Source organism: Artibeus jamaicensis, unplaced genomic scaffold (assembly GCF_021234435.1).
Source record: "Artibeus jamaicensis isolate MK-2021 breed Jamaican fruit bat unplaced genomic scaffold, CSHL_Jam_final scaffold_916, whole genome shotgun sequence".
Taxonomy (NCBI): Eukaryota; Metazoa; Chordata; class Mammalia; order Chiroptera; family Phyllostomidae; genus Artibeus; species Artibeus jamaicensis.
In genome coordinates, this window is record NW_026522059.1 from 6,295,837 (window position 1) to 6,319,898 (window position 24,062).

The 24,062-nt window shown below is 44.9% G+C and overlaps 1 protein-coding gene across 3 annotated transcripts in view; it reads left to right on the plus strand.

The window, feature by feature from the left end:
* ADCY8 (adenylate cyclase 8) overlaps positions 1-24,062 on the plus strand; it is a 150,951-nt gene that overhangs the window by 98,207 nt on the left and 28,682 nt on the right. The window contains exons 8-11 of one of the 3 annotated variants that reach the window (XM_037166695.2): positions 844-1,041; positions 12,507-12,607; positions 21,061-21,262; positions 23,285-23,374. In XM_037166695.2, the coding sequence (XP_037022590.1) occupies positions 844-1,041; positions 12,507-12,607; positions 21,061-21,262; positions 23,285-23,374 (591 nt within the window). The remainder of the gene's footprint in view (positions 1-843; positions 1,042-12,506; positions 12,608-21,060; positions 21,263-23,284; positions 23,375-24,062) is intronic. The other 2 variants (XM_053661057.1, XM_053661056.1) reach the window with 2 other exon arrangements.

A 24,062-nucleotide genomic window follows, 5' to 3' on the forward strand; every position in this document is an offset into this window, starting at 1 on the left:
TGCATTCGGCTAGATCCAGCCGGTGGGTCTTGTCACCTGCACTGAATTACCTAGAGACAGGGACCTCCCTGCCAAACCTGATGTGTCTGTACAAGCTAACGCTATTTCTGCACCCATGCAGCCATAGCCAGTGACCAGCCACAGTGGTCACGCCTTCTCACACCTCCTGCTGGTTAATTAACCCTGTGTAATGGAGAGGCTGCAGCTGCTTGCATTTTTTGCCTAAAGGAAATAAACATATATATCTATATGAAAATATAGATATATAATGTCTATGGGGGAAAAACTGTCAAACGTAAAAACCTAACAATCATTATCAAGTTCAAGGAGATCTTGGCACACTTGGCTGTATGTCCATGAGGAATGCTAAGGAAAAAAAATGCAAGTCAACGTGTCCCCAAGTCTCCACCACCATGAAAGGAAAGACCACACGAAAATGTGGAATCTACTTGGCTGGAGATGATCATTTCTGTGGGCTTTCCGGATATACTTTACTTTCTGTTGTCTGTACTGGTTCTCTTTCTCTCGTACCAGAGATGTGGCTGGTTAGAGAAACGGTCCTGATGAACACTTCCAAGCTGACAACTCTTTAAATAACCAAACCAAAAGAATTCAGTGCACCTACACAGAGGAAAGGGGCGTGTCCCTCTTGATGTGCTAACTTACCAGGTTGTGTTTCTCTAAACTAAATGCTAACTTACCAACTTCTGTAGGTTTCACTGAATACAACTGCATGGAATGCTGTTACTGTTTGCAATGCCACCTAATCTGAAAACATTGCATTTCTTTTTAATCCAAAGGGGACTAGCAGTTTTATTGTGTTTGCATGTGCTTTCCCCCTAGACTCTGGCTGCCCTAACAAGAAATTCAATAAATCTACTTCCAAACCATCTTGCACAAGCTTTGCATGTCCAGTCTGGGCCTGAGGAAATTAACAAGCGAATAGAACATACCATCGACTTGCGGAGTGGCGATAAATTGAGAAGAGAGCATATCAAGCCATTCTCACTGATGTTTAAAGACTCCAGCCTGGAGCACAAGGTAGAGCTGGGTCTCTGTAGTGGCTCTTTTTCTGAAGTAAATTGTCATAAATGTTCGCGGAACCACAGAGAGAGTCCAGGGGCTGTGGTTTTGCTTGGTATGTTTGTGGTTCGTTTGTTTGTTTGTTTGGTTTGGTATTGTCTTTTGTTTTTCCGTTTGAAAATCATGAGTAGACTGAAGGCCATGAGAGGAGATGCCTTTTAAATAAAGAGCCTCGAGCAGGCTCTTGAAGGGAAAGAACAAGGAGCCCTTTATCCCAGTGAGCATGACAGCCATTCCTTCCCCTTTGATATTATCAACCCAAGTGACATTAGCACCCACTTGCCTTTGGTTTTAAGTTAATTCTTGTCAGTTGCAACCCTTGTAACATAATATATATAAAGGCATCCAATCACTTCACGTAGGCATTAGTGATAAACTCTGTCTTACTTAGCTTGTAGGGGACATGTGTTCTCCCACTTTCCCAGTTCCCTGCTGGCCCCTGATGTAGGCATAATAGGAAAAAAATGGGTTGTGGACCCAGAGTTGAGTTTGAAATCTGCCTCTGCTACTGCTTTGCTGTGTGACCTTTGAAAAGTGGAGTAGCCTCTCTGAGCATGAGCCGTACAGTGAGGATCATGAACATGCCTCCTTCACAGGTTAGCATGGAAGGCTTCAAGCAATGCCTTCATTAGATGAAGTGTCCAAGAACGGCAGCCATCGCCATACTGACGACGACTTTTCCAGTGCCCCTCCCTCCACCCAGCTCTGAACTGTAAAGTGCTGTGGGAGGCACTGTCCCTGCTGAACTGGGCTGCTCCTCGGCACCAATGGAAACCAACAGGCCGCCCTCAACTGAGCACAGGTGCTTGGTACCTGCAAGAGCCTCAGCAAGAGCAGCAGGGTATTTGCCAGCAAATTTCAGGATTTTGATCTGATACTCTGCAAAGCCCCAGTGAGCAGTTTTTGTGTGAATTTGGTCAGCTTCCTAGGAGATTCTGTGCTCCTCATTTTGGAGAATTCACACTGCTGTGCACACGCACCACTCCCAATGAAGTCTAGTGACGCCCTAAAGGTGGCAGACTCCAAAATTAATATCTTCATCAGTTCAGTTTAGTGTATTGTATCTATGTGCCAACATAACAAAAGAAGATGAAACATTTTGCTTCTCGCAACTTCTCCTCCCACCCCTGTGCCAAGGCAGGTGGACATCTCTGATTCACAATATAATTGGGGGCTTAAGGTCCAAATTAAATGCATTTTCTTTCCTGGTTGCTATGTTGAAGGAGCTAGGAAGAGCAGGCTGGTCTTGCAAAGAATCTTCTCAATTAGCTGCTGTAAAGGCTGGTGTCTGCCAGTGTTCAGACCCACACAAAACCCTTTTATTTGTTCTTCTTAAAGATATACTTGATTCGCTAATGACCTGAGCCCTGCAAACATGATTTCTAATGTTTTTTTTAATTGAATCTTGTCTGCAGATACCTGGTATTGGGGTAGGAATGGATCCGGGGAGGCACAGGATGTCTAAGGTCGATCTCTGTGGCAACCTCTGTGGGGGGACGGGTTCTTCTAGAAGAAGCAAAGGCCAGGACTTACCCACTGCAATACAGCCATTTAGCGTGTGCTCTGCATGGCACAGGGTCCCCAGAGTGAGGGTGCTGGGGCACATCAGAGAATATCTGTCTCCCCGTGCCACAGAGACACCCCCACTCTTGCTTTCTCTAGGGCTGTGTTACTGCTGAGCAGAGGATACGCTGACGGAAGATAAGTAACAATCATTAGGTGTTTACCCAGCTCTATGTGCTAGTCTAAGCCGTCTGCACAAGGAGACCGAGAAGTAGATGTCACTAGATGCCTCATATTCTAAGTGATTAAATGAAACTGATGGAGAAATCCAAACTCCAGCTGTCAGTAGAGGGGCTGTGATCTGAGCCCACAGTGACCCCCAAAGCCAGGGTCTTGTCTGTTCACCACACTGTCTCGGGGACTTTTCCCCCCAGGCCTTTGTACAAGGAGACAAGCCTGTATTACCTCCATCCTCTTCCCTTTGAACCTTGAATGGGGTTCTAGGCACAGAGCAGGAGTTTGAGGGGGAGATGAAACAGGAAACCATCCTGGGGCCTTACTGAAATAGGAGTGGGGCCTTTAAACCCACGGGACGCCGGAATTAGTGCCCCACCCAGCCAGCGTGACTCCGAGCCTGGTGTTGTGTGTGTGGGTCAGTTCACTGCACCCTCGGAAAACACACTGCCATCCCACTTACCAAAGACAAGCGGAGCCTCTCAGAGGTGAAGTAGAGGTCACAGATCTAAAACTCCAGCTGCCATATTTCAGTGACTCTAAGCCACCATCGACTGGGGCTATGCCATTTTCTGTACAGTGCTAAGAAAACCGACCAATTGGGGAGTTTAAGAGGACCCCTCCCCCACCCCCCACCCCCCAATAAACTGGGCTTACACCTCCAGCGTAAGAATGAACAGAAAAAAAAAAGCCACCCAGCAGACAAGGATAGAAGAAACCCACATTCCTATACCCTGGTATTGGTCAGATGAAGGGGAAAAAAAGAGCTCTCCAAGAGTCTAAACTTCGAAAGGCAATCCGTGTAGGTTTGCTGCCTGAGCTCACAGTCTAACTGTGCACTAAATAAAACCTCAGAGAATTATATTGCCCCCTGGTGACCAGTAGGAGCACTTGCAGGCCTCTCTGGAGGAACTCAAAGATTTGAAGACTCCACAGATACCAAGAACAATCTGATTTCAAAGACACTACAACATGAGAGGGGTGGGGAGTTAAGAAACATGGTATTCATGACATCAAAGCCTCAGACAACCGCCCCACCCAGCTTTGGGGGAGCAAGTCTGCACCGTAAAAGCATGTTTTCCGAAAGGAAAAGTGCAAATGGAAATAATGACCTTGCCCTGGGAAATGTGGGGAGGAAAAGGCTTCGCTCTGTTTCAACAGCAAAAAGATACGCAGATCAGGGAACCCCTTCCCCTCTCCCCCTCTATTAGTGAATTGGAGAATACAAAAGCTCCTTTGAAATGTCATTCAGACCTTTCCCAAACACCTTTGCGTATAAAAGTTGGCGTCTCCATCCACAGCATCATGCACCAGGCTGTTGGATGCCCCCTGGTGTTGCAGAAACACTTGTGGGATGAGTGAAGACTCAGACCGGGGAGAACGTTCAAGGAGACTGCTTCACCCCTGTAGCTAGCTGGGTTCAAAATATTGTTTTAGTGAACTCTAAGAGCCAGAAGACATGGGTCAGTTTTGTTTTGTTTTATTTTGTTTTTAGATTTTATTTATTTGTTCTGAGAGAGAGAAAGGGGGGAGAAAGAATAGGAGAGAAACATGGATCAGTTGCCTCTCATGTGCCCCAACTGGGAGTCGAACCAGTGACCCTTTGCTTTGTGGGACGACACCCAACCAGCTGAGCTACACTGGCCAGGCCATGCAGGTCGGCTTTGATCTGACTCTCTGGCTGTGGCGTTTCAGGAGAAAAGACTAAACAGTCCCACTTAACTCCCTGCCTTGGCATTTCAAAGTGGCACACACGCAGGAATCTTTCCAGCTAAACCTCAGAAAAGCCACGTGTGAGCAGCACACTTTCCCACCCTGTCCCCTGGTTTCCGCCGCTGTGAAATGCACAGTTGGTGCTTTGAGCCCGGGACCAAGGCGACCACGTGACCTGGTTTGCCTGAGACTGTGCTGGTTTACATCCATTGTCAATACAACTATTAGTAACGCCTCCTTTTGTTCTCAAAAATCACCCTGTGTGAGTGACAGGTCATGTGACCAGATCCGCATCAGTGGGTCTCAACATCTTCACTGCCCAGCAGCCGTACAAGGACTTTCAGGTGGACCCCGGCATGCGGGTGGGGGCCCTAACCCAGTCATCGGAGGTCCCCTCCAAGTCCTTCCGACTTCACAGAAGAATCCTCTACCCCCCTTCAGTCTCAGGTTAACATTTGCTAAGGGAGCTTGCAGATCTCAGGGGCAAACAAAAATCAGAACTACACCAAAGAGATTCAGGGAACAAGACATGTTGGTCAAATACTGTCAGTCATGGTGGACTTCTTCTCTTATTATAGACGACCTTTTCTTATTAAAAAAGAATGCATTTTCCAGAATAAAAGCTTATTCTAAGCACCTACGGCAGAAAGGGGAGAATGGTATGTCGGTGGCCTTCCAACCAGGAGAATCACCGGTGCTAATAACATGCAGGCAGCGGTCACGGTCATCTTTCACGAGTGTGATGCCACACACACACCTCTGCCACTCCTTTTCTGAAATGGGACCACTTGACACACAGGCCGTTGAACTTTTTCCCAGTGTTAAGTGTGAAGTTATACAGAAATTGCTTTGTAACTGCATGCTACTTACTCCATTGTGTGTTTTAACCATTGTTGGCTTTTTTTCCCCTCAGTTTTTCACTGCTGTTAATTATACCCTACATGGTGATGGCTAGTGTCATATTTAATCAGACATCCATGCTCAACTGTCTTCTTTGGATCGAGGCCTAAAAATGGGAGTGAAAGAATGCACATTTTTAAATGCCTGATGTGCATTCTGCAATTGCCCTTAAAAAATCGTGCCTCTACTTTTTAAGCTTGCCAACTTGATAAGAGACACGCAGGATCTGCCTGTCCTTTTAAAAAATTATTATTGATGTTGATGTCTTCAGGTACGTGTTTTTGTGTTCTGGTCTTTATAGTTCTTTTGTGACTTGCACACTTGTCTTTGCTGCCGTCTTTCCTTGCACTCACCGATTTGCGAATGTTCTCTGTATGAGGAAGAATTTAACTTACAAGAAGGCGATGTTTCTCAGTCTCTGGTTCTTACTTCTCTCCTAGGACCAGGCTCTGAACAAAGCTTAGGATGAGGAAGGCAAGGAATTATAATTACTTAAAACCAACTCAAAACCTTTAGTGTGTTGAGAATGCTTATTACCATAGAAACACTTGTTTGGAGGGACTTCGTTCAATTTAGTATGGCAGAAACGCTGTGACCAACCTCAGAATGTGGCAACGTTTCCATTTTGAATAGAGATGAAGATACGTTTGATAGACACTTCAGAATTAACTGGGAATTTCTGTTTTGATGTTTTAGTAAGTGTTCAGTCAAACCATATCAGTGATAACAGATTTCCTTCCTTCTTTCAATGATAGTGTCTTTCTGTTAAATTCTGAAACTTTTTTTGAAGAAAAGACCTCCTTTGTCACTGTTACAAATTTCAGCAGTAAAAGCGTCTTTGTCCCAGGCTAGTAGTTTCCAAGCTTGAGGTTTCCCTGGGATCTTATTTAAAATGCCCATCGCTCTGTCCCCCAAGATTCTAACTTTGCAGGGGCGGGGGCCTACATTTTGAGAAAACTCTTCTGGGATTCTCTTGTCCTGAGTCTCCAGCCACCTTTCTCTGTCTTTGGCTGCATGTGAAGGTTTGAGCTAGTCACCTGCCTCATGCCTTGGGGCATGAGGTCCCCCCAGAAGGTCACACCCAGGTCTACACTCAAGGTCAGTGTGGCTTCAGAGAGACCTAGAAGGTGTGTCTTCATTAGGCTCACAATGATCCTAGAAGCCTGGGCTCAGGCATCAAACAGACCTTGTTGAAAGCCCGCTTTGAGGGTGTGAAGGAGGGCTGACTAGTTTATGAATCATTATCGGACACTGACAGGTCGAGAGCTTCCTGCCACTCAGACGGACACTCCCACACACACATACAAAAGCTCCATTCCTCTTACAAGTGTTTGGGGTTCAGTAAAAGGGCAGAAAACGTGGACTTGATGACTGAGTAGATGTGACGAACCCCATTCCTGCCACCGAGGGGATGGGGAGCTCACTGAGACGGTGATGATCATAATCCCTGCCCTGAATTAGACTGGTGCAAAAATCAGAAGACAAAATACTCACATAACAGAAGTGTGAGTACATGCAGTAGTCCCTCTCCCTCTTCTTCTGATTGACGCTATGCCAGTCCAAATCCGGTTGAGGCTACACCACCACCTAAAAGAAATCCCACACTTCTAGAGCTCTCTCAAAAAAACGGCTTCACTGAAAATGGTGAGCAGGAACAGTTGTAACATGTCTTGTATCACAGGGTACTAGGGCCACAACTTCCACGGACACTTAAATATAAGTATTAACACACAAAGTTGTGTACTAAAAGAGCTTGCTAGAAATCAAGTTCTGTGCTGAGGATTTTCAACACATCCATTTAATGTTGCCCTTTTTCTGTCAGCAGCCACACGAACACAAGGATTTGTCACACAAGGAAGCCATTGGATAACCTTTCAGTTGAGTTCAATTGGTTCTTATCTCTGTTCAGAATTTCTCTGTTTTCTCTGTCCTTTATTAAGAAATTCCAAGTTAAATGGAGGCTTAACAGATTTCAGAAAAAAAATGCATCATGAACTTTGAAACGCTTCTTTCTTCTTCCTATCAACTCCTGTTGGCGTCATGAGTAGAATTGGATAATTAAGAAAGAATTTGCAAAGCAAAGAAGGCTATGCAAATGAATGAATTAAAATGGATTCATTCCACCTTCTATCTGATGGAATCATTCCATTTGATAGATTAAGATGTTGGACTCTGGAATCAGGTAACGAGGGAAAAATGCATGTTTTTTCTTCCTCAAGACATTCCGAATTTGTTGAAACACTACACTTCTTATTTAGATGTGGGGAGGTAGGAACATGGAGCATGAACCAAACAATCTTGGGTGTTTTCTCTCACTTTCTGAATCAGATACTATCCAATCATTTTCATGACCTTATTTTTTAAAGGAATTTTTCTGTTGGAAGCTTAGGTTACTGTCATATTTTTGCTACTCTAATAAGACCCAAAATAGTAAGAATATTTAGGCCACCTCCTTCAAGAAGGAAGGACAGAATACAAGGACCCTGGGGGCGGGGGAGAAATCACCCCTTATTCAAGCGGTGGTTTTTGTCAGACTCCTTTATGTTCTTGATATTTTCTTGTAAAGTTATTGCTATTTCTACTTCCCTCTAGGTAGACACATGTAATCAAGGGCCATTTTACTTGCCTTTTTATCAGACCAATTAGCTAGCTCCAGTCCCACAAAGCCAGCATTTTCAGCCCATGTCATCTATAGTAGTATGATCTAAAATGATAGAACTATGAAGATTTCAATCCAAAGGTTATTGGCGTGGTCCTTGAAGCAAGCATCATCTTTCATGTGTAGACATCACCATCATCTGCAACCAGGGGCTTCTGGCAAGGAGCATGGGGTAAGTGCCACTCCCTCGGCCTCACCCTAGCTTGGGGAATGGACGAGTCAAGAAAGGGAGAGTCCTCCTTCCAAGGGTGGGAGACTTGGGGGAGGGTGAGCTGGAAGAATGGTGAGATGGAAGCTTTGTAATCCTCTGCTTGGAATTCTCATGCATCAGTCAACCACCCCCCTCAAACACACACACACACACACACACACATACAACCAAGGAAGAGTATAGCATTAAGAAACATATGGCCATGAAGGGTCTCATTCTATCCCTGGGTGACATCGTTCCAGCCTCACACTTGTGAAGCTGTCCATGTTACATATGTTAATGAGTTTCTTGGTAAGTCTACTGAACATGAGGAAACCTATGTCTGTGCAGAAGTCAGGTGGCTTGGGAAGAAGTATGCCGGTGAGAGATTTCCTCGGACACACCTGTCCCCCATTGAACTGCTCCTGGTAATGACTGTGGCTAGATACTAGACACCAAGCTGGGGAAGACAGGCTATTTCAAAATAGGAAATGACTACAAATTAGTCCCTTGCACTTTCATTGCAATTATGTCTTTTACCCCAATGGTCTAATTTAAGGATGCTCTAGCCACCGCCATGATACATAATGAGGAATTTCACAAAAGAATGAAGTTAAATTCCCTCACTTGTGAAAATGAGCAGATGGTCTCGGCTGAGATTCTTCTTTAATTTAACAAACATATTAATTTATACTAATGAAAGATATGCTAGGAAATTATCTCTCTGCAAACTAGATTTATCCAAAGATGAAATGGGTTCTCAAGTGAGCGGATGATTTCCCCCACAGTTGAAAATATGCGGGCAGGAGTTAACGGTTCATTTCTGAGAGATTTTACTGAGTGAAATTGGCACTAAGAAGAGTTAGACCAAGGCGAGAAATACAATCTACTCTACCTATAAAATTTTGTAATCTCACATGCTCACTTGGACAAAAGTATGGTTGTCCTTTGGACCATTAGCTAGATAGATAATTACATCTTGTAGAGATGTAAAGATTTAGTTAGTACCTCATATCTCATAGTCCAAGGCGAGAACCTAGGCATGCAGGGTAACTTTCCTGCCACACACCTAGGAAGATTTTCCAGGCCTGCCTTAGACACAGAAACATAGGCGATTGGAAGCTCTCCTTCACCTCTACAAGCTAGCTTCCCTGGTCATCCCTCTGTGGCTGAAGAATCCAGAAGGGGTTTTTCCTTGTGTGGTCAGATCTGTGTTCCAGGCTTCCTTGTGACTGAGCTAGGAACCCACAGATCCTCAAGGCTCTGAGTTCCTTTCTGAAGATGCCTCCCAAGAGAATCCAGGGCCAACATCCCCAGACATGGACAAAGTATAACACGAGTTTCTCCTGTCCCACTTCCTAGAAAGGGAGCCCTATTCTCATCCTGATCAAATCAAGTAGGGAACTGTCATTTCTTTGTATCATAAACCACAGCATTGAAGTATGTATATACCAAGACACATTATTGTGTGCCCAATGAAGATGACCCTATCTGGAAAATAGCAAAGTAGTAGTAGACGGAGGAGCCAATGGGACCTTATGCTGGGGCCGGGGGCCAAACTCTTTGGATTCCCTACTTACACTCTGTAAAGTCCTGGCTGAGTCTCTCAATTATTCTAACCCTCAATCTCATTATATGCAAAATGGGGATGTGATAAATGGATCTCCCGCAATGTGTTGCCATAATTAAATGACATCATCCATGCATAGCACATAGCATAGCACCAACATTGTGGTAGGTATAGAATTTATTCATTTAACAATAGAACAGAGGTTAGATTCCTGAATTATTAGTCATTATCACTCAAACTTGTTACATTAGACTATGGCCATTTCCTGAATCAACCAAAACCCTACAGACTGAAAAATAATAATAATCAAATTCTAATCTATGCTCTCAAAGGAAGCCCTTGCAATTAGCATGAACCCCATTACAGTTGGCTCAGGTACTGCCTCCAGGTGTTGGCTCACAGCGAAACACTGATAGTGGAAGATCTGGAGGCAAACTAAGTCTTCCCACTTGGTCTCCACCAGCTTGCCACCAGAAGAAAATGAAAAACACTAGATCTTATGCAACTTTAATCTGAATAAATGATGATTATGTGACATTTTTAAAGTCATCAGTAAGAAACACTCAGGAAAGGAGTCGGAGACTTGGGTGTGGGATCTATAGGAAAGGAACTTTTCACAGTGCAAATGGACCAATGATGATGGAAGGAAACTCTGCAAAGAAGTGAGCTCTCAGCCACCAGGAGTATTCAAGTTGAAGGTGTTAAAAACCTTGGGATGTCCTGCCCCAGCTCAGAGAAAAGAAACCCACATCCTCCAACAAAGCAAAGAAGGTCACCTGGAGATAAGCAATAGGTGATATCAGGGATGTTATGAAAAGGATTCCTGAAGGCAGTGGTCCCTTACCACTTCGAGATGCTGTGATGATGAGAATGATGATGAGTTGATGATGATGATGATGACAATGGTGAAGATGAAGAAAAGGAGGGAGAGAGAGATCAAGTACACTACAAATTATTATTGTTGTTTCAAAAATATTACTACCTAATCTAGATAGCCAAGTTGGTTTGAAATTAATCGGTCAGCCAACAAAGAATAATTTGGTCCATTGCAACTGGTTGTTAAGAGGAATTCAGACAGTTCTTCTTCGAAGTAACTGCTTTGTGGCTAACTCATTTATTTTCAGGCTGGTGTGCGTGGGTCTCTATGACCACATCCTTTTCATAAGTGGCGCCCTTTGTAGTTCTTAGTAACGTGGGTTTTCTATGGCGTCCTTGGGAGTGAGGATAGCTTCAATGATTCTTCAGAACATGTTTCTGGTTCCCTTCCAGATACCAGCAGGTTGTCCAAACATGGACAGAGGCCTCCGGACAGGAGGATAGAAGGGGCCCTGACCCACAGGAGCCCCGTGGTCACAGCACTGAGTGTGAATCTCTGAGCAGCATTGTGCTTCTTTCACAGAGCTCACCAGCTGCAGACCACGGCCCTTCCCCAAATCTCAGCCACGACAATGAGCCATTGGTTCAGTCTGATGTTTCAGTCTGAAACCCAGACCATGCCCAGAAGTAGGCCAGGGAATAAAAGTCACGCACCTGTTGATTGTGGCTACCATACTGACAAGAGGTTGGACTGATGCTGTTTCATTGACCTGACCATGACCTCCTCCTCCTGGTGTTGGGACAAGGAGCCTGAGGCATTATCAGAGCTCTGTGGACTGGCTTTCTTCATAAAGTAACTCTGCAAAATTCAAGGCAGGGACAGCAGCGTTCCAAAGCCAGGCTTCGCTTTCTGCCCCCTCCCTCTAAAAATGATCTGTATGCCATGCCATCTGTGGCAGGTTCCTAGGCCTCTCTGGCAGGAAGGTAAAAGGAGGAGCTTGGGTTAGGCTAATTTAAGGTCTTTTTCCGTTTTAAGAGTCCTTTCCTCCTTCTGAATGGATTATTCCTCAGTTTAATGACTCCTAAATGATTCCAAAAACTAGGCAGGACTAAGGCAAGTACACATTCGGTGCTGACCTTCCAGAAGCTTTTAAGGCCGGATTATTAAATTACTGAGTACTCTGCATAATCAAAATAAAGTTATCGCTGTCCCCCAGGGCTGCCTCAAGCAGGCCGCAGAAGGCTCCAGGCTTATTGGTCAATCAGTCTTGGTTTCCCTTGTATGAAATGAAAGGGCTGTCTTTGCTGGGGATGGCTTAGGCTACTTTTTGTTTGAAGAGTCTCTGAATGTATTTTTCAATAGTTTTACGAAAAAGGAGGCAGAAAGTCTCTCTCTGGTAAAAGACTTCCCTGTGTCCCCAAACCAAACAAGAAATGGAGCAAGATCCTTCAATGACTTAAGTTTACTCATGGAGAAAGTCAATGTGAATTTGATTTGCTAAATATGTGGGTGTGTGCTCTTCTGTTTCGTGAAAGTTATGCTATTTCAGTGGGAGAAGAAAGGGGTAAGCTCAGGCAAAGTCCCTCTCCCAGGCCCTCTGACTGTGAAGGGACATCTCCTCCCCCCTGGGTCCCCACTGAAAGCAGGGAGGGAGGGATGGAGACCACACTCTGAAGGGTTTTATAAGATATGAGTTCCTATCAATTTTTGAAAAATCTTTATTTGCTTTGTCTCTTCCTGCTGTTTCCCTCCAACTCTAAACACTGGTAAAACTTAACTCTTCCAAATGCCCAACTCTGCTGGGAAGTAATTTATTCTCCTTCTTTTTTAATTACAGTATTCTCAAATGAGAGATGAAGTGTTCAAGTCAAACTTGGTCTGTGCGTTTATCGTTCTTCTGTTTATCACGGCCATACAAAGTTTGCTTCCTTCTTCAAGGTAAATACGAAAGAACAAAGCTACCAGGTGAAATTTCTTTGTGAGCTGATGGTCCCTCACCTAGAGCCTGCCAGCTGACCTTTTCATGGGGTCAGAAGTTAAAATAACGGGATCCAGGACCCATATTGAAATGTGCGACAATGTCAGTGTCTATTCTGGTGGTCTTACTCCATGTAATAATCCAATTATTCTGCTAAGGCAAGAGTTTCTCCCCCAATCTAAAAAAGCACAAGAACCAAAATCGAAATAGGTCTCCCTCTTATGTGGCATTGCCCATGAATACAGAAAGTAGACAACAACCTCAACTCCCACTTATGTTCCTTTGTTGCTCATAGATACAGCAGCATAGCTTCTGGGGTCAGCAAAATTGGCACCTTAATAATACCACAGACACCTACATGTGGGTTGTCACTGTTGCAAATACTTTACGTACAGTAACTCATGAAATCCTCATGGCAACCCTTGGAGGGAGGCATTATTATCCCCATTTTAAAGATGAGAGAACTGAGGCTCAGAGAATGAAGTAAGTTTCACAGCATCTGACAGGTGAAAAATGTTACAGCCTGGATTCCAACCCCAAAAGTCTCATTCCAGAGTCTGGGCTCATAACACTCGATTGACACAGTAGCATGTTGTACAGGTGACCTCTGAACTTAGCTCTGGGTCAGTCTACTAGCAAGGCCTGTGCCCTCTCCTGCACTGTAAGGTAGCTTCTGTCTCTTTTCTCAGGTATCCCAGACTCACCGTGAATTCTTCTCTTTCATGTGGTTAAAAATAACATCAGCAAATGTTGGTTAAATGTCTGATATAGGCAAAGCAACATGCTGGACCCCAAGACTAAGACATCATTTAGTGGGAGGGAGAAATTGGCACTGGCTCCCCCTTACTGAGCTCTTACTGCATGCCAGGAGAGGACTCCTCCATCTTTTGCATGGTTGTCTCAGTAAAGCCTCAGAAATAACCCATAAGTGAGGCAGCATTCTAATTCCCATTTTGTAGGTGAGGATTCATTCAAGGTCATATGTCTACATGATGGCTGAGATGAGAATTGGACACAGAGACAGAGTTTTGTGCTTTGAACTATATAGCTGCTTTGTCCAAAATCAGTGATTTGTTCCAACTGGGTGATTTTAAGGCAAAGTTTACAGAAAAGGTGATATCTTGAGCTGAGTACAAGAGGGAGACAAGGAATGGAAGAAGACTTCCAGTTAAGAAAACAGCACTGGCAGAGGGACGGTGATGGGAAAGGCCTTGTGTTTGCAGAACAGTGAGGACATAGGAGAGTCTAGGATAAAGGATTTGTGCAACGAGGTGGTGGGTGCCATGGTTGAGGAAAGAGTGGGCTAGCAGAAGTTCAATGTCCACTGTGCTACTTTAAGGAACTTAGAATCGATCCTGGGGGCAGGAAGGAGGCCCCGAAGGGTTTTAAGTAAGATAATAGCATGACCCTACAAAGGAAAGATGTTCAAGTTAACTAACACTTGGGGAAAGGCAATGTCTGGCCTTTTCTAGGTTATTAGAAGAAGGGGAGAGGATTCCAGGGACACAGTGGCTGTGGTGCCATGTTTCTAAATCTCTCCGAATGCCCAGATATCTGAGCACTTAGCCAGCAAAACAAAAAACCTTATGGACTGTATTTAGAATGAAACAGGCGATGTGGTAGCCCCATAAATTCCAAATGGAAGTGGCTAGTGGGTCTCCCAAGAGCCCCAAGATTGGTGTGATATCAAGCGTGGGAGGAATCACAAAGACGCAAGTAGGCATCTGTCATAGCTGGAAAACAAAAGAGCCCCCATTACGGCCAACAGATAGTCCCTGGGATGTGCCATGGGAAAAACAGGAAAAGCACCTGGAAGTGGGAGGGCGTTGCCCAGTCCAGCACTGGATGAGTGCAAATGTTCAGGGGCTGAAGAGGGAAACCACCAGGATCCCCTGCGCTGCTGGAACGGACCAGCCGCCTCTCCTTCCCAGGGCGGGATCCTGGCAGGAACCGTGTTAGTGAAGTCCCAGCTACTCACAGTAAGGACGGTGGAGAGGAAATACAGTCCAAGAAAACGTGCGAAGGGACTCTAGTCATCCTGTTTTCAGTACAACATGAAAACAATTGAAAAAGGGGCTCTGTGAAGTTAAAACATAAACTCCACCTCTCCTAAAAGTGCAGCAAAGTTAATTTTACACAAAAATTTGCAACAAAATGTAGGGTTGGCAATCCCATACTAAATTATTACTCCTAAAAGAGAACAAAAAGTTGAGCCTTATAATCAATAAAAGCACTCAAAAAGACATGCCTATGATATATATCAAAACCTTAACCTACTATTTTGAAAGGAACTAAGCACTTAATGTGGTTCAACACATAAAATAATAATGTAAATCAGAATTAGGAAAACTTAAGACACTTGGTACGAGAATTCAGGAAGGAAATGAAAGTAAAAGAAAGATGCATTTCAGAAATGAAGACTTAAAAAGAGGCAACTCAGAATACTGAAACACAGCAATAACGCCTTATGAAAACCAGAAGATGGCAGGAAGGATGTTTTTAAAATCAGAGAGAAATCCAAAAACTCCACAGCAAGAAAAGCCTAAGGAGACATAACACTAAAAGGAGATATAAATATGGAAAGTTCTAGAAAGAATGTCCAACCCAGCATACATGAGCAGAATTAGGGGCCAGATTGTGGTCTTGAGGTGACATATCACCATTTTTATTTAAAAAAAATTTTTTTGAAAAACTGTGTGATTCTAGGGCTGGGACAGGAACTCTACAAAATAAGCCTGGAAGTCTTACCCAACTAGAATGCAAGGAAGCCCTACTGGCCCATGTCCAAAGGACCCGGAAGCCACACTGAGAAAACTCCCACTGTCCAAAGATAGAACAGTTTGAGCTTCAGTATGGATAACTGTTGAAACATTTGATCAAAATCCAGCAAATATTTTTAACTTCATGAGTTTCTGTGTTGGTAACTTTTGGTGAATGATAGGGAACTACTTGGTTATCTTGGAAACTAGTAAAAAAAGGAAAGAAACAAGTATTTTTTTCTGTCTTCCCTGCATGAACTATATCTTAAGATCACTAGACAGTAGGTGAGTGGATATATCATAAAATTATTCAAGTTATAAATTTAAAAGACATCATAGAATCAAAATACCATTACTTTTCAACTCTCAAAGAATTAATGGCTCCAGGAAGTGAGTAGGGAAGGACATACCAACACAAAGGGGAGAGACCACCGTGTCTCCTGGTGGGAGAACTCTGCATGCTTCTAGCCTTCTCATGAGATCAAACTTAAGTCTGATCGAGCCTCGAATCCAGTTCCCAATTTGCAGGAAATCCTGAAGGACCGAAGATGTTGAATGAGTGTGCAAAAGTAAAATCCAGACAGTGGGAAATGCTACAAGTCCAAGGGCACATAACCTTCAATAGCTAAATCACAAAGAAAATAAAGAAATAAGGGGAGAACCTGTAGGTATTTTTAAAGACTTAAAAGACAAATAAAATATGACCAGAAAATGAGCAAGACTGAACTGTAGTGTCTAAAAATGGGTGACACCCTCTAAAGACATAGCAAGTGATCAACTAGGGGTGTGAGAGAGGACTGGGCCAGGGGACACGGTGGGCAGGTGAAATGCCCTGCTGAGTTCTAGTTCACCATCTGAGTAGTTGCTACAAACACAGACATCATATAATTAATAGTAACTAATTAAGCTAAACTTTTTGTGATTTTTCTGTACTTATGCTTTACTTTACAATTTTTAAAAAGATTTTAATGAAAGAGAGAGAAGGAAGATGCATGTACCTCTGCTATACGCTGGCTGAGAAAGCTTTACATCAACGGCCACTGAACGCCGAGCAGCCACACCTGTTTAGATGCTGGGAACACACCACTGAACAAAAAAAGACCAAAACAATAACAACAACAACAAATCCTACCCGCCTAGACCTTATAATCTAGTGGAAGGAGACACAACAATAACTAAAATACCTACATATATCAAGGTTTATATGCTATAGGGTATATGTAGCTACCTATATGCTATGAATGTTAGGTAGATACATATGTAGATGTGCCCATGTTATACAGACATGTATAGACCATATATATAGTTATCTCTGTGCTACGCATATAGATACATATGCTCTGTACATAGGCTTGTATATGGACGCCAATGAATAAATCAGGATGGAGTTCCAGGGAGTGCCATGAGAGAATGGGTTTCCTGACTACCCAAGAGCCGTGGGGGCACTCGGGTCATTGGAAAGGCATGGCCTCGGGGCGGTGAGCTGTAAGTGGTGGTGGGGTCTGGCCAGATTCACCCAAACTGCCTGGGCTCCCCACTTCAGTCCTGCCAGTGGGAATGTGAGAGCCTAGAAGGATGTGGCCATCTCTGGTGCACACCCTCTGCACTCCTGGAGGTGTTGATACTCCCAACAAACATCCTTTGAGCACCTACTATGTGCCCATCTTCGCTGGGCACTGGAGATATACATTCATGGCTCCTGCCATTATCCAGCTTACATTCTAGTGGGGGACAGTTACAAAACAGTATCATAGTGCAATGACTCATGATAGGGAGAGTAAAAGGTGGGATGGGACATGTGCGAGTGAGGTGGGGGATCAGGGCAGGTGTCCTGGTGGGCGTCATAATTGCCTCCTGAAGGTGCTCTCCAAGTCATGGGGGAGGACTGAGAAGCAGGCGAGGGGGAAGGGCTGGAAATAGAGCGTTCTGGAGGAGAGTGATTTGTGCATCTGGAGGAATTGTGACTGGTTGGAAGGGAAGACTTTGTTGAAACATGTAACCAAAGAAGCAGTGTGATCAGATTTGTGTTTACAAGGATCACACTGGACATGGAAAATGGACAGGAGGGGGTGCAGTGTGGGCTAAGGAAGACCAGTTAGGAGGCCATCACAAACCTGCAGGCAAGAAATAACAGGGACAAGAGAGTGGCAGTGCAGGAGACGAGAGAAAGAATTTGCCAGACGTGCAGGGGAGAGAGCTGACAGCTCTGAGGCCCAGCTGGGTGTGGGGGGTGGGAGAGGAGCCCAGGGTGGGGTGAGAGTCTGGATTTGGCACTGGGACAGAAGGGGCATGGCATTCCCCAGCTGGCCTGGGCAGGTTCCCCTTCCAGGTGGAATGACACCAGCCTTGTTACCCAATTTCTAGCTTCAGGGAGAACAGACCTGGAACCTCACCCAGCAGCTGGCCAGATGGAGTTTCTGATGCTGGGGTTCAGCTGAAGTTAGTAACAGAAATACCAGGCAGTGCCCCACCCTCACTGGCTCAGTGAAGAGAAAAACCTGACAATGAAGAAAGTTCAAAGCTGAGCTCTGACCAGACAGTCCACATGTTGTGGGAATTCCATGGCCCATCTGCCCCAAACTGCACAGCTTCCTATAGAGTGGGCTTGTTTCCTCCCAACTCATTTTGCTTCTGATTGAGTCTTTGCGAACTAAACAGATGGTGGGTGCCTTTCTGTCTCTCTTCTGTCATGGACTTGTTAGCGGATGAGGCAGGCTGCTCATATGACCACAGCTAATCCCCAGCCCCCAACAAAAAATGAATAGACCCTGGCAAAGAGAGACGCTGCTTGCTCCGCTCTTCCCTCTAATTTCCACACGCATGCAGACGTTCCTCCCCGAGAGGGACACTGAGGAAAAACCTGAAAATACTTCTTATGGTTCTAACAATGTTTCTAAGCCTACATTCATGGTGACAGAGAGACAGGGAGAGAGGGAAGGAGGGAGAGAGAAGGAAGAAGAGAAAGAGAATGGGAGAGGAGAATGAAGAAAAAGAGGAAGTATTGAAAAGGAAGAAAGGGGAAATGGAAGGGAGAGAGGGGAAAAAACAGAAAGGAAAAGGCACTGGATCTTACTTTCCGTGCATCCTACCAGCTGCACGTATGTACTTGACTTCTCTGGAGCCTCAGTTTCTTCATCTGTAAAATGGAAATAAGAGTGCCAGTTCCCCATGGTAGAGGTCAGCATTAAATGAGCCATATCCATTTTGATAAATTCTGGTTGCATTCCTCTTTCTGGGCTACATCCTTTTTTGCCCCTTGAAGTGGCTAAGAATGCCTTCCTCTCAGGATTGCTAATAGGGTCAAGTGCTCTCTCGGCCTCTCAGGCTCTGCAGATTCTAAAGGGTGGTACAAATGTCACTATCCGTATGACCGGAGCCTCTGTAATGGGGCTCCTATTGTACGAGAAGCTGCTGTAAGACGTTCACTCATCCCCACTGCTCCCTGCCCACCCCCCCACCCCGGCACACACCAGATCCTGATGCTAACCCAGATGCTGCTTCAACGCACACTGCAGAGAGTAATTAGAACTTGATGTCTAGAAAGGATTTGGATAGAGCTGTTTGCAAATCCCTCGTCATTCTTTTTCAGACTTCATTTCAGAAATGAAAGGTTTCCTTGCCTCTAATGCACACAGTGCAAAGCAAATGCAGAACCCTGGGTACGGGAGGCACTCTATAATTAGAGGAAAACAACAATCCGATGCTATAATATCTGTGTGTGCAGAAATAAATGGATGTTGAGGAGCTGCAACGCAGATTTCCAGAAGAATTTTATGTGCAATGCCAGTACCTTACTTAGAAAGCCTGTCTTGTAATTAACCCTCTTCCCATAGATCTTGAAAACACCTTTGGTATCCTGAATTTCACCATGAATAGAGAAAGAGAGTAACATTTCTTTGAGTTCTTATTACGTGCTACACATTTCACTGCTTTATTATTTTAACATCTGAACCTCCCTTTAAGAGATGAGCATTGAAATCCCAGTTTTGCACGTTACAAAAATATTCAAGAAAAGTAAGTTTCCTTGCCCAAGGCTTTGCTCTTGCCGAGAGACCATATGCCTGCCTTTCATCTCCTGTCTTAGTTGGTTCCAGCTGCTGCTACAAAAACACCCTAGACTGGGTGGCTTATAAACACTAGAAATTTATTTCTTAAAGTTCTGGAGGCTGGAAGCCCAAGAGCAAAGCACTGGCTGATTCAGTGTTCGGTAAGGTCTCTCTTCCTCATTCATAGAGGTAATAGAGCACTGAGGGCATGTGCTTCACTGTTGCCCGTAGACTAGAGAGATGAGAAGGACAGGGAGAAAAGGCAGCAGAAAGTCAAGGGCAGCCACTCAAGGTCCTGCGTACCATGTAGCCTTCATCTGGGTGGCAGTGGTGGTCACGGAACCAGGCAGCTTTCTAATTGACCTTTGCATGGTTGGCTTCTGCCAAAGCTTAAAACAACACATGCATATTCTCCAGGGCTGCCTCCTATGGCTGAGACACAGCAGCCTTGGACTTGGCCCTTTCTCTCCTGGGACAACTGGGCAAAGCCATCCACTCTCCTTCATTTGCCTCACCTGGGGGCCCAGGAATAGTGAATGGGAATAGTCATTGGGAAGTTTTTCTAGCCTATTTTGAGGGAAGTTTCCCACTTACCTAGAGTCCTCTGGGAACCCATTGCTACACAGAACTTCTGTTCTTATCTAGAACTCCTACAGGAATTTCCAGTCAAGATGATCCATGAAATCAAGACTGTGCAAGTATTATTTTTTTAAAAAGAAATAATAAAACCTCCAACACCGAAAGCTGGGGCTAGGGGAGGAATCACTCCTAGCCTTCAGGATACCTGCCCGTGCAGAGGGACTTGTAGCCTGGGCTGATTTCTCCTTGTAAAGGTCTTACCTCCTGGCTGTCACAGTGCCATGCACCCCCGACATCCCGCCTTTTTTACCACATTTCCTAAATTACCTTGACAAGGAGAGGAAGCAGTCAAAGATACCTCCAGAGATAGGGTTTTAGATAAACTGAGTTGCTAGGAACAACCAGACACACTTTGGTGAGAGCTTGACACTAGAGAGGGACAGTTGGGAGTGACCGCAAAGCCAAGGGCAAGGACGCATCCTCCTTCCTCAGGTCTCAACCGCACCCCTACCAGTGTCCCAAATGGCACACAGTCCATTCCCTGCAAACCCTGGTGCTTACTCCCCAGACTGAGCAACTCGGAACAGGTGTCAGGTTCAGTTCTTGGCATCAGAACAACACCAAGAGGGAATCTGTTTGCTAAAACCCACCTTAAAAGGGAAAGGGCATGTGGTCCCCACCCAGCCAGAGTTTTGAGATAAAATTCCAGTGTTCTGTTGCTTTGGCAGCAGTTGGCCTAGTGAGAAAGATGAATGGCAGAAAAAGTAAAGAAATTGGGTAGGAGTGATACATCAAGCCAAATATTTGGTGTTCATAGAAAAGTTTCTCAATCGAGAGAATATTCTAGAAATGGATGCAATAAAAATATCTGCTGAATAGCCCTTTTCTTAAACAAACAGAGATCTAGGGGAATTATTGGAAGCTGGGGACAGGGCAGGGCGGTCATAGATGTGATTGACAGCATCTCTCAGTGAGTGGGGAATCAGACGACCAAAGCCGCAGGAGCCAACACACTTTGTCTCCCTGCAGGGTGATGCCCACGGCCATCCAGTTTTCCATCCTGATCATGCTGCACTCGGCACTGGTCCTCATCACCACGGCAGAGGATTATAAGTGTTTGCCCCTCATCCTCCGGAAAACTTGCTGTTGGATCAATGAAACCTATTTGGCCCGGAACGTCATCATCTTCGCATCCATCCTGATTAATTTCCTAGGCGCCATCCTGAATATCGTAAGCATTCCCAGCCCACCTACTCTCTGGTATCAGGGTTGTTCTCAGGAGTCCAGAGGTTATGGAGTTGCAGCTTCCTGATTGCCTTCCTTGGCACCAGTTACCTTCTTGTGCCTGGTCCAGCCCCAAGTTTAGGGACAGAGCACAAAGACATGGCTACTGTGTAAGACTGTGCATTTTGCTGGTGGCAAGTTGTCTCTTTCCCAGTGGGACAGGTTATTTGCTGCAAAGCAACTCTAAACTCCCTTGAGTCCCGACCTATCACTGGCTGACCAGTTGCAATGATAGAGAAGAGTCACTGCTTGTTAAGTGCCCACCTGTATGTGCCATGCACTGAAGGAGGAGCCGTACATTTTTTTCGTGTGTTATCCTCACACAAACCCCGTGAGGTAAGTCTCATTATCCCCACTTTATAGCTGAGGAAACTGAGGCTCAGAGACATGAAATAACTTGCTAAAAAGGTCTGTCTGACTCCATGACTCATGCTCATTCTCATCTGCTAAATTGTACCCGTGGGAATGGGAGTGCGGGAGTGGAAACAAATAGCTGTCATTTATTGAGCATCTCCTATGGGCCACAGGTAGGTATTACTGTTCCCATGTAATGGATGAGGAAACTGCATTTGAGGAAGGTTGAGCATCTTCCTATGACTTTCTAAAAGTTCCTATTGGATGTGACACATTGAACTCCAATGACTCTCCAATTGCCATATTTATCTTTGTTTTTAATTTGGTGGTCCATATTTTAACAATTTCATTTTCTCTCTAGAATGGTAACATGATAGCTATCAGTGTCTTCTGTGTATATACAAATAGTTGGTGTTGTCTGTGACTTAGCTACCTAGTGGAGTGTAGGAGTGGTTTATCTAATTCCAGGTTTTGAACTTGGCACCTTGAGAGAGGCTAGGTGAGGTGTCATTTGGTAACGGAAATCATCACCATGACCCTTGGGTATGAAGGAGGGTCTCTAAGTGTTCAGGGACCCAACGTGTGGACTCCCACAATTCTCAGACTTGCTTTGCAGGATTATACTGCCTGAAATTTATGGTCCAAATTGGCCCAGTAATTACTTAGAGTCTGTGTTGCTCAAGTTCTATATAGTTGGCCTTGAAGTGAAGGACTCTGTAGAACAATGAAAATGGGAAATCATAGTCTAATTAAATTCATCATCAAATAAATATTTTACAGATATGGCACTTGAACATGAAAGTATGTAGGATCATTGATCACAGTGTTCAGAGTTGTAGCCAGGATCTTATCTGGATGAATCAGATATCTCTGGGGTGCAGAATTTGGCAATAGGCCCAGTGGCTCTAGGTCAGGGTGACCTCTGGAGCCGGTCATGCCACAGCGGTGTGGGAGGAGGTCCAGAGGCATTGGAGTCAGATAGACCTGCATGCAATTCTCAGCTCCACCACTTATCAGCTCGGTGACCCTGGACAAGTTACTTTACTTCTCAGAGTTTCATCTTTTTCAGTTGTAAAATGGGGATAAAAATAGCAGCAACATCACAAGGTGATTGTGAGGTTTTTTGTACAAAGTGTCTGGCACAGAGGAGGCATCCAGCCAATGGTAGCTGTTCTTTTCTGAGCACCACAAACATCTCCTGCAGCAATGTCTGGGCTCAGAGTTGCCCGCCGCCCGCAGGGCTCTCAAATCCTCTCAGCCGTGGAGGTGGAGACAGGCTGTGAGTATGCCCAGGCCTTTCCTCCTGCCATCTGTCTGCTCTCTCTTCTGGGCCCACACTCCAGTGAGCCTCCGAGATGGGCCCGCAGAGCAGTCTTCACCTGGTTTCTCACTGGCCTGCCTGTGCTTTTTCTGAACCAGGACTTTCTTTAAAGTCAACAAGGAGATCCCAGCTGGCACTTCCCTTCTGAAACGAACCCCCTCAGTGCCTGGCCTGCCCCAGGCTCTCACTGAAGCCCAGCACTGAGAGCACACAACTCCTGTCCTGGCACTCACACTGACTTTTGTTCCTGTGTTTTTTTGTTTTTTGTTGTTTTTGTTTTTTTTTAATCCGCAGCTGTGGTGTGATTTTGACAAGTCGATACCCTTGAAGAACCTGACTTTCAATTCCTCAGCTGTGTTTACAGATATCTGCTCCTACCCAGAGGTATTTATTCACAAGCTCCCCTTGGCAGGGCTTGGGCCTAGGTCTCTCCACCAGCTCCAAATGAGCAGCACTGGCTGAAGGGCCTCAGAAAACACTCAGGCCTGTTTGCTTCTTCTGCCTCTTCCTCCTTCTTTCTCCTTCTTCCCCTTCTCTGCTTTCCCCCTCTCCTCGTATCTTCTGCTTTTCCCCTTCCTATTTCCTGCTCCCTCTTCTGCCTCTCTCTCCCACTGTTGCTCTCTCCCCCTTCCTTCTCCTCTATATCTTCCTTCTTCACCCTCCCCTCCACCCATTTTCCTCTTTCTCTTTGTCTCCTCCTCCCCTATTCATTTCCACCAATTCATCTTAAAATCCTAAAGCTGAATGTGCCCTTGTTGTGAATAGAGAACAGTGCAGAGTTATTGTCTAAAGCGAGTTAGCTGCATTGGAAAGGGAAAGCTGGAAAGAAATAAGGAAGGAAAGATGAATAATGGAAGAATGGAGAGATGGAAAGAAAGGAGTAGAGAAGGAAGGAAGGAAGGAAGGAAGGAAGGAAGGAAGGAAGGGGAGAGAGAAAGGAAGCCAGTGACTCACAAATGCAGAAAACAACTAAACTGAAACCAAAGTGATAGAGAAAGTTCATGGAGCAGGACAGGGTCAGGACGTGTCCCGATAGGACACCCACCATCATGATGTAAGTCTGACCTTCTCT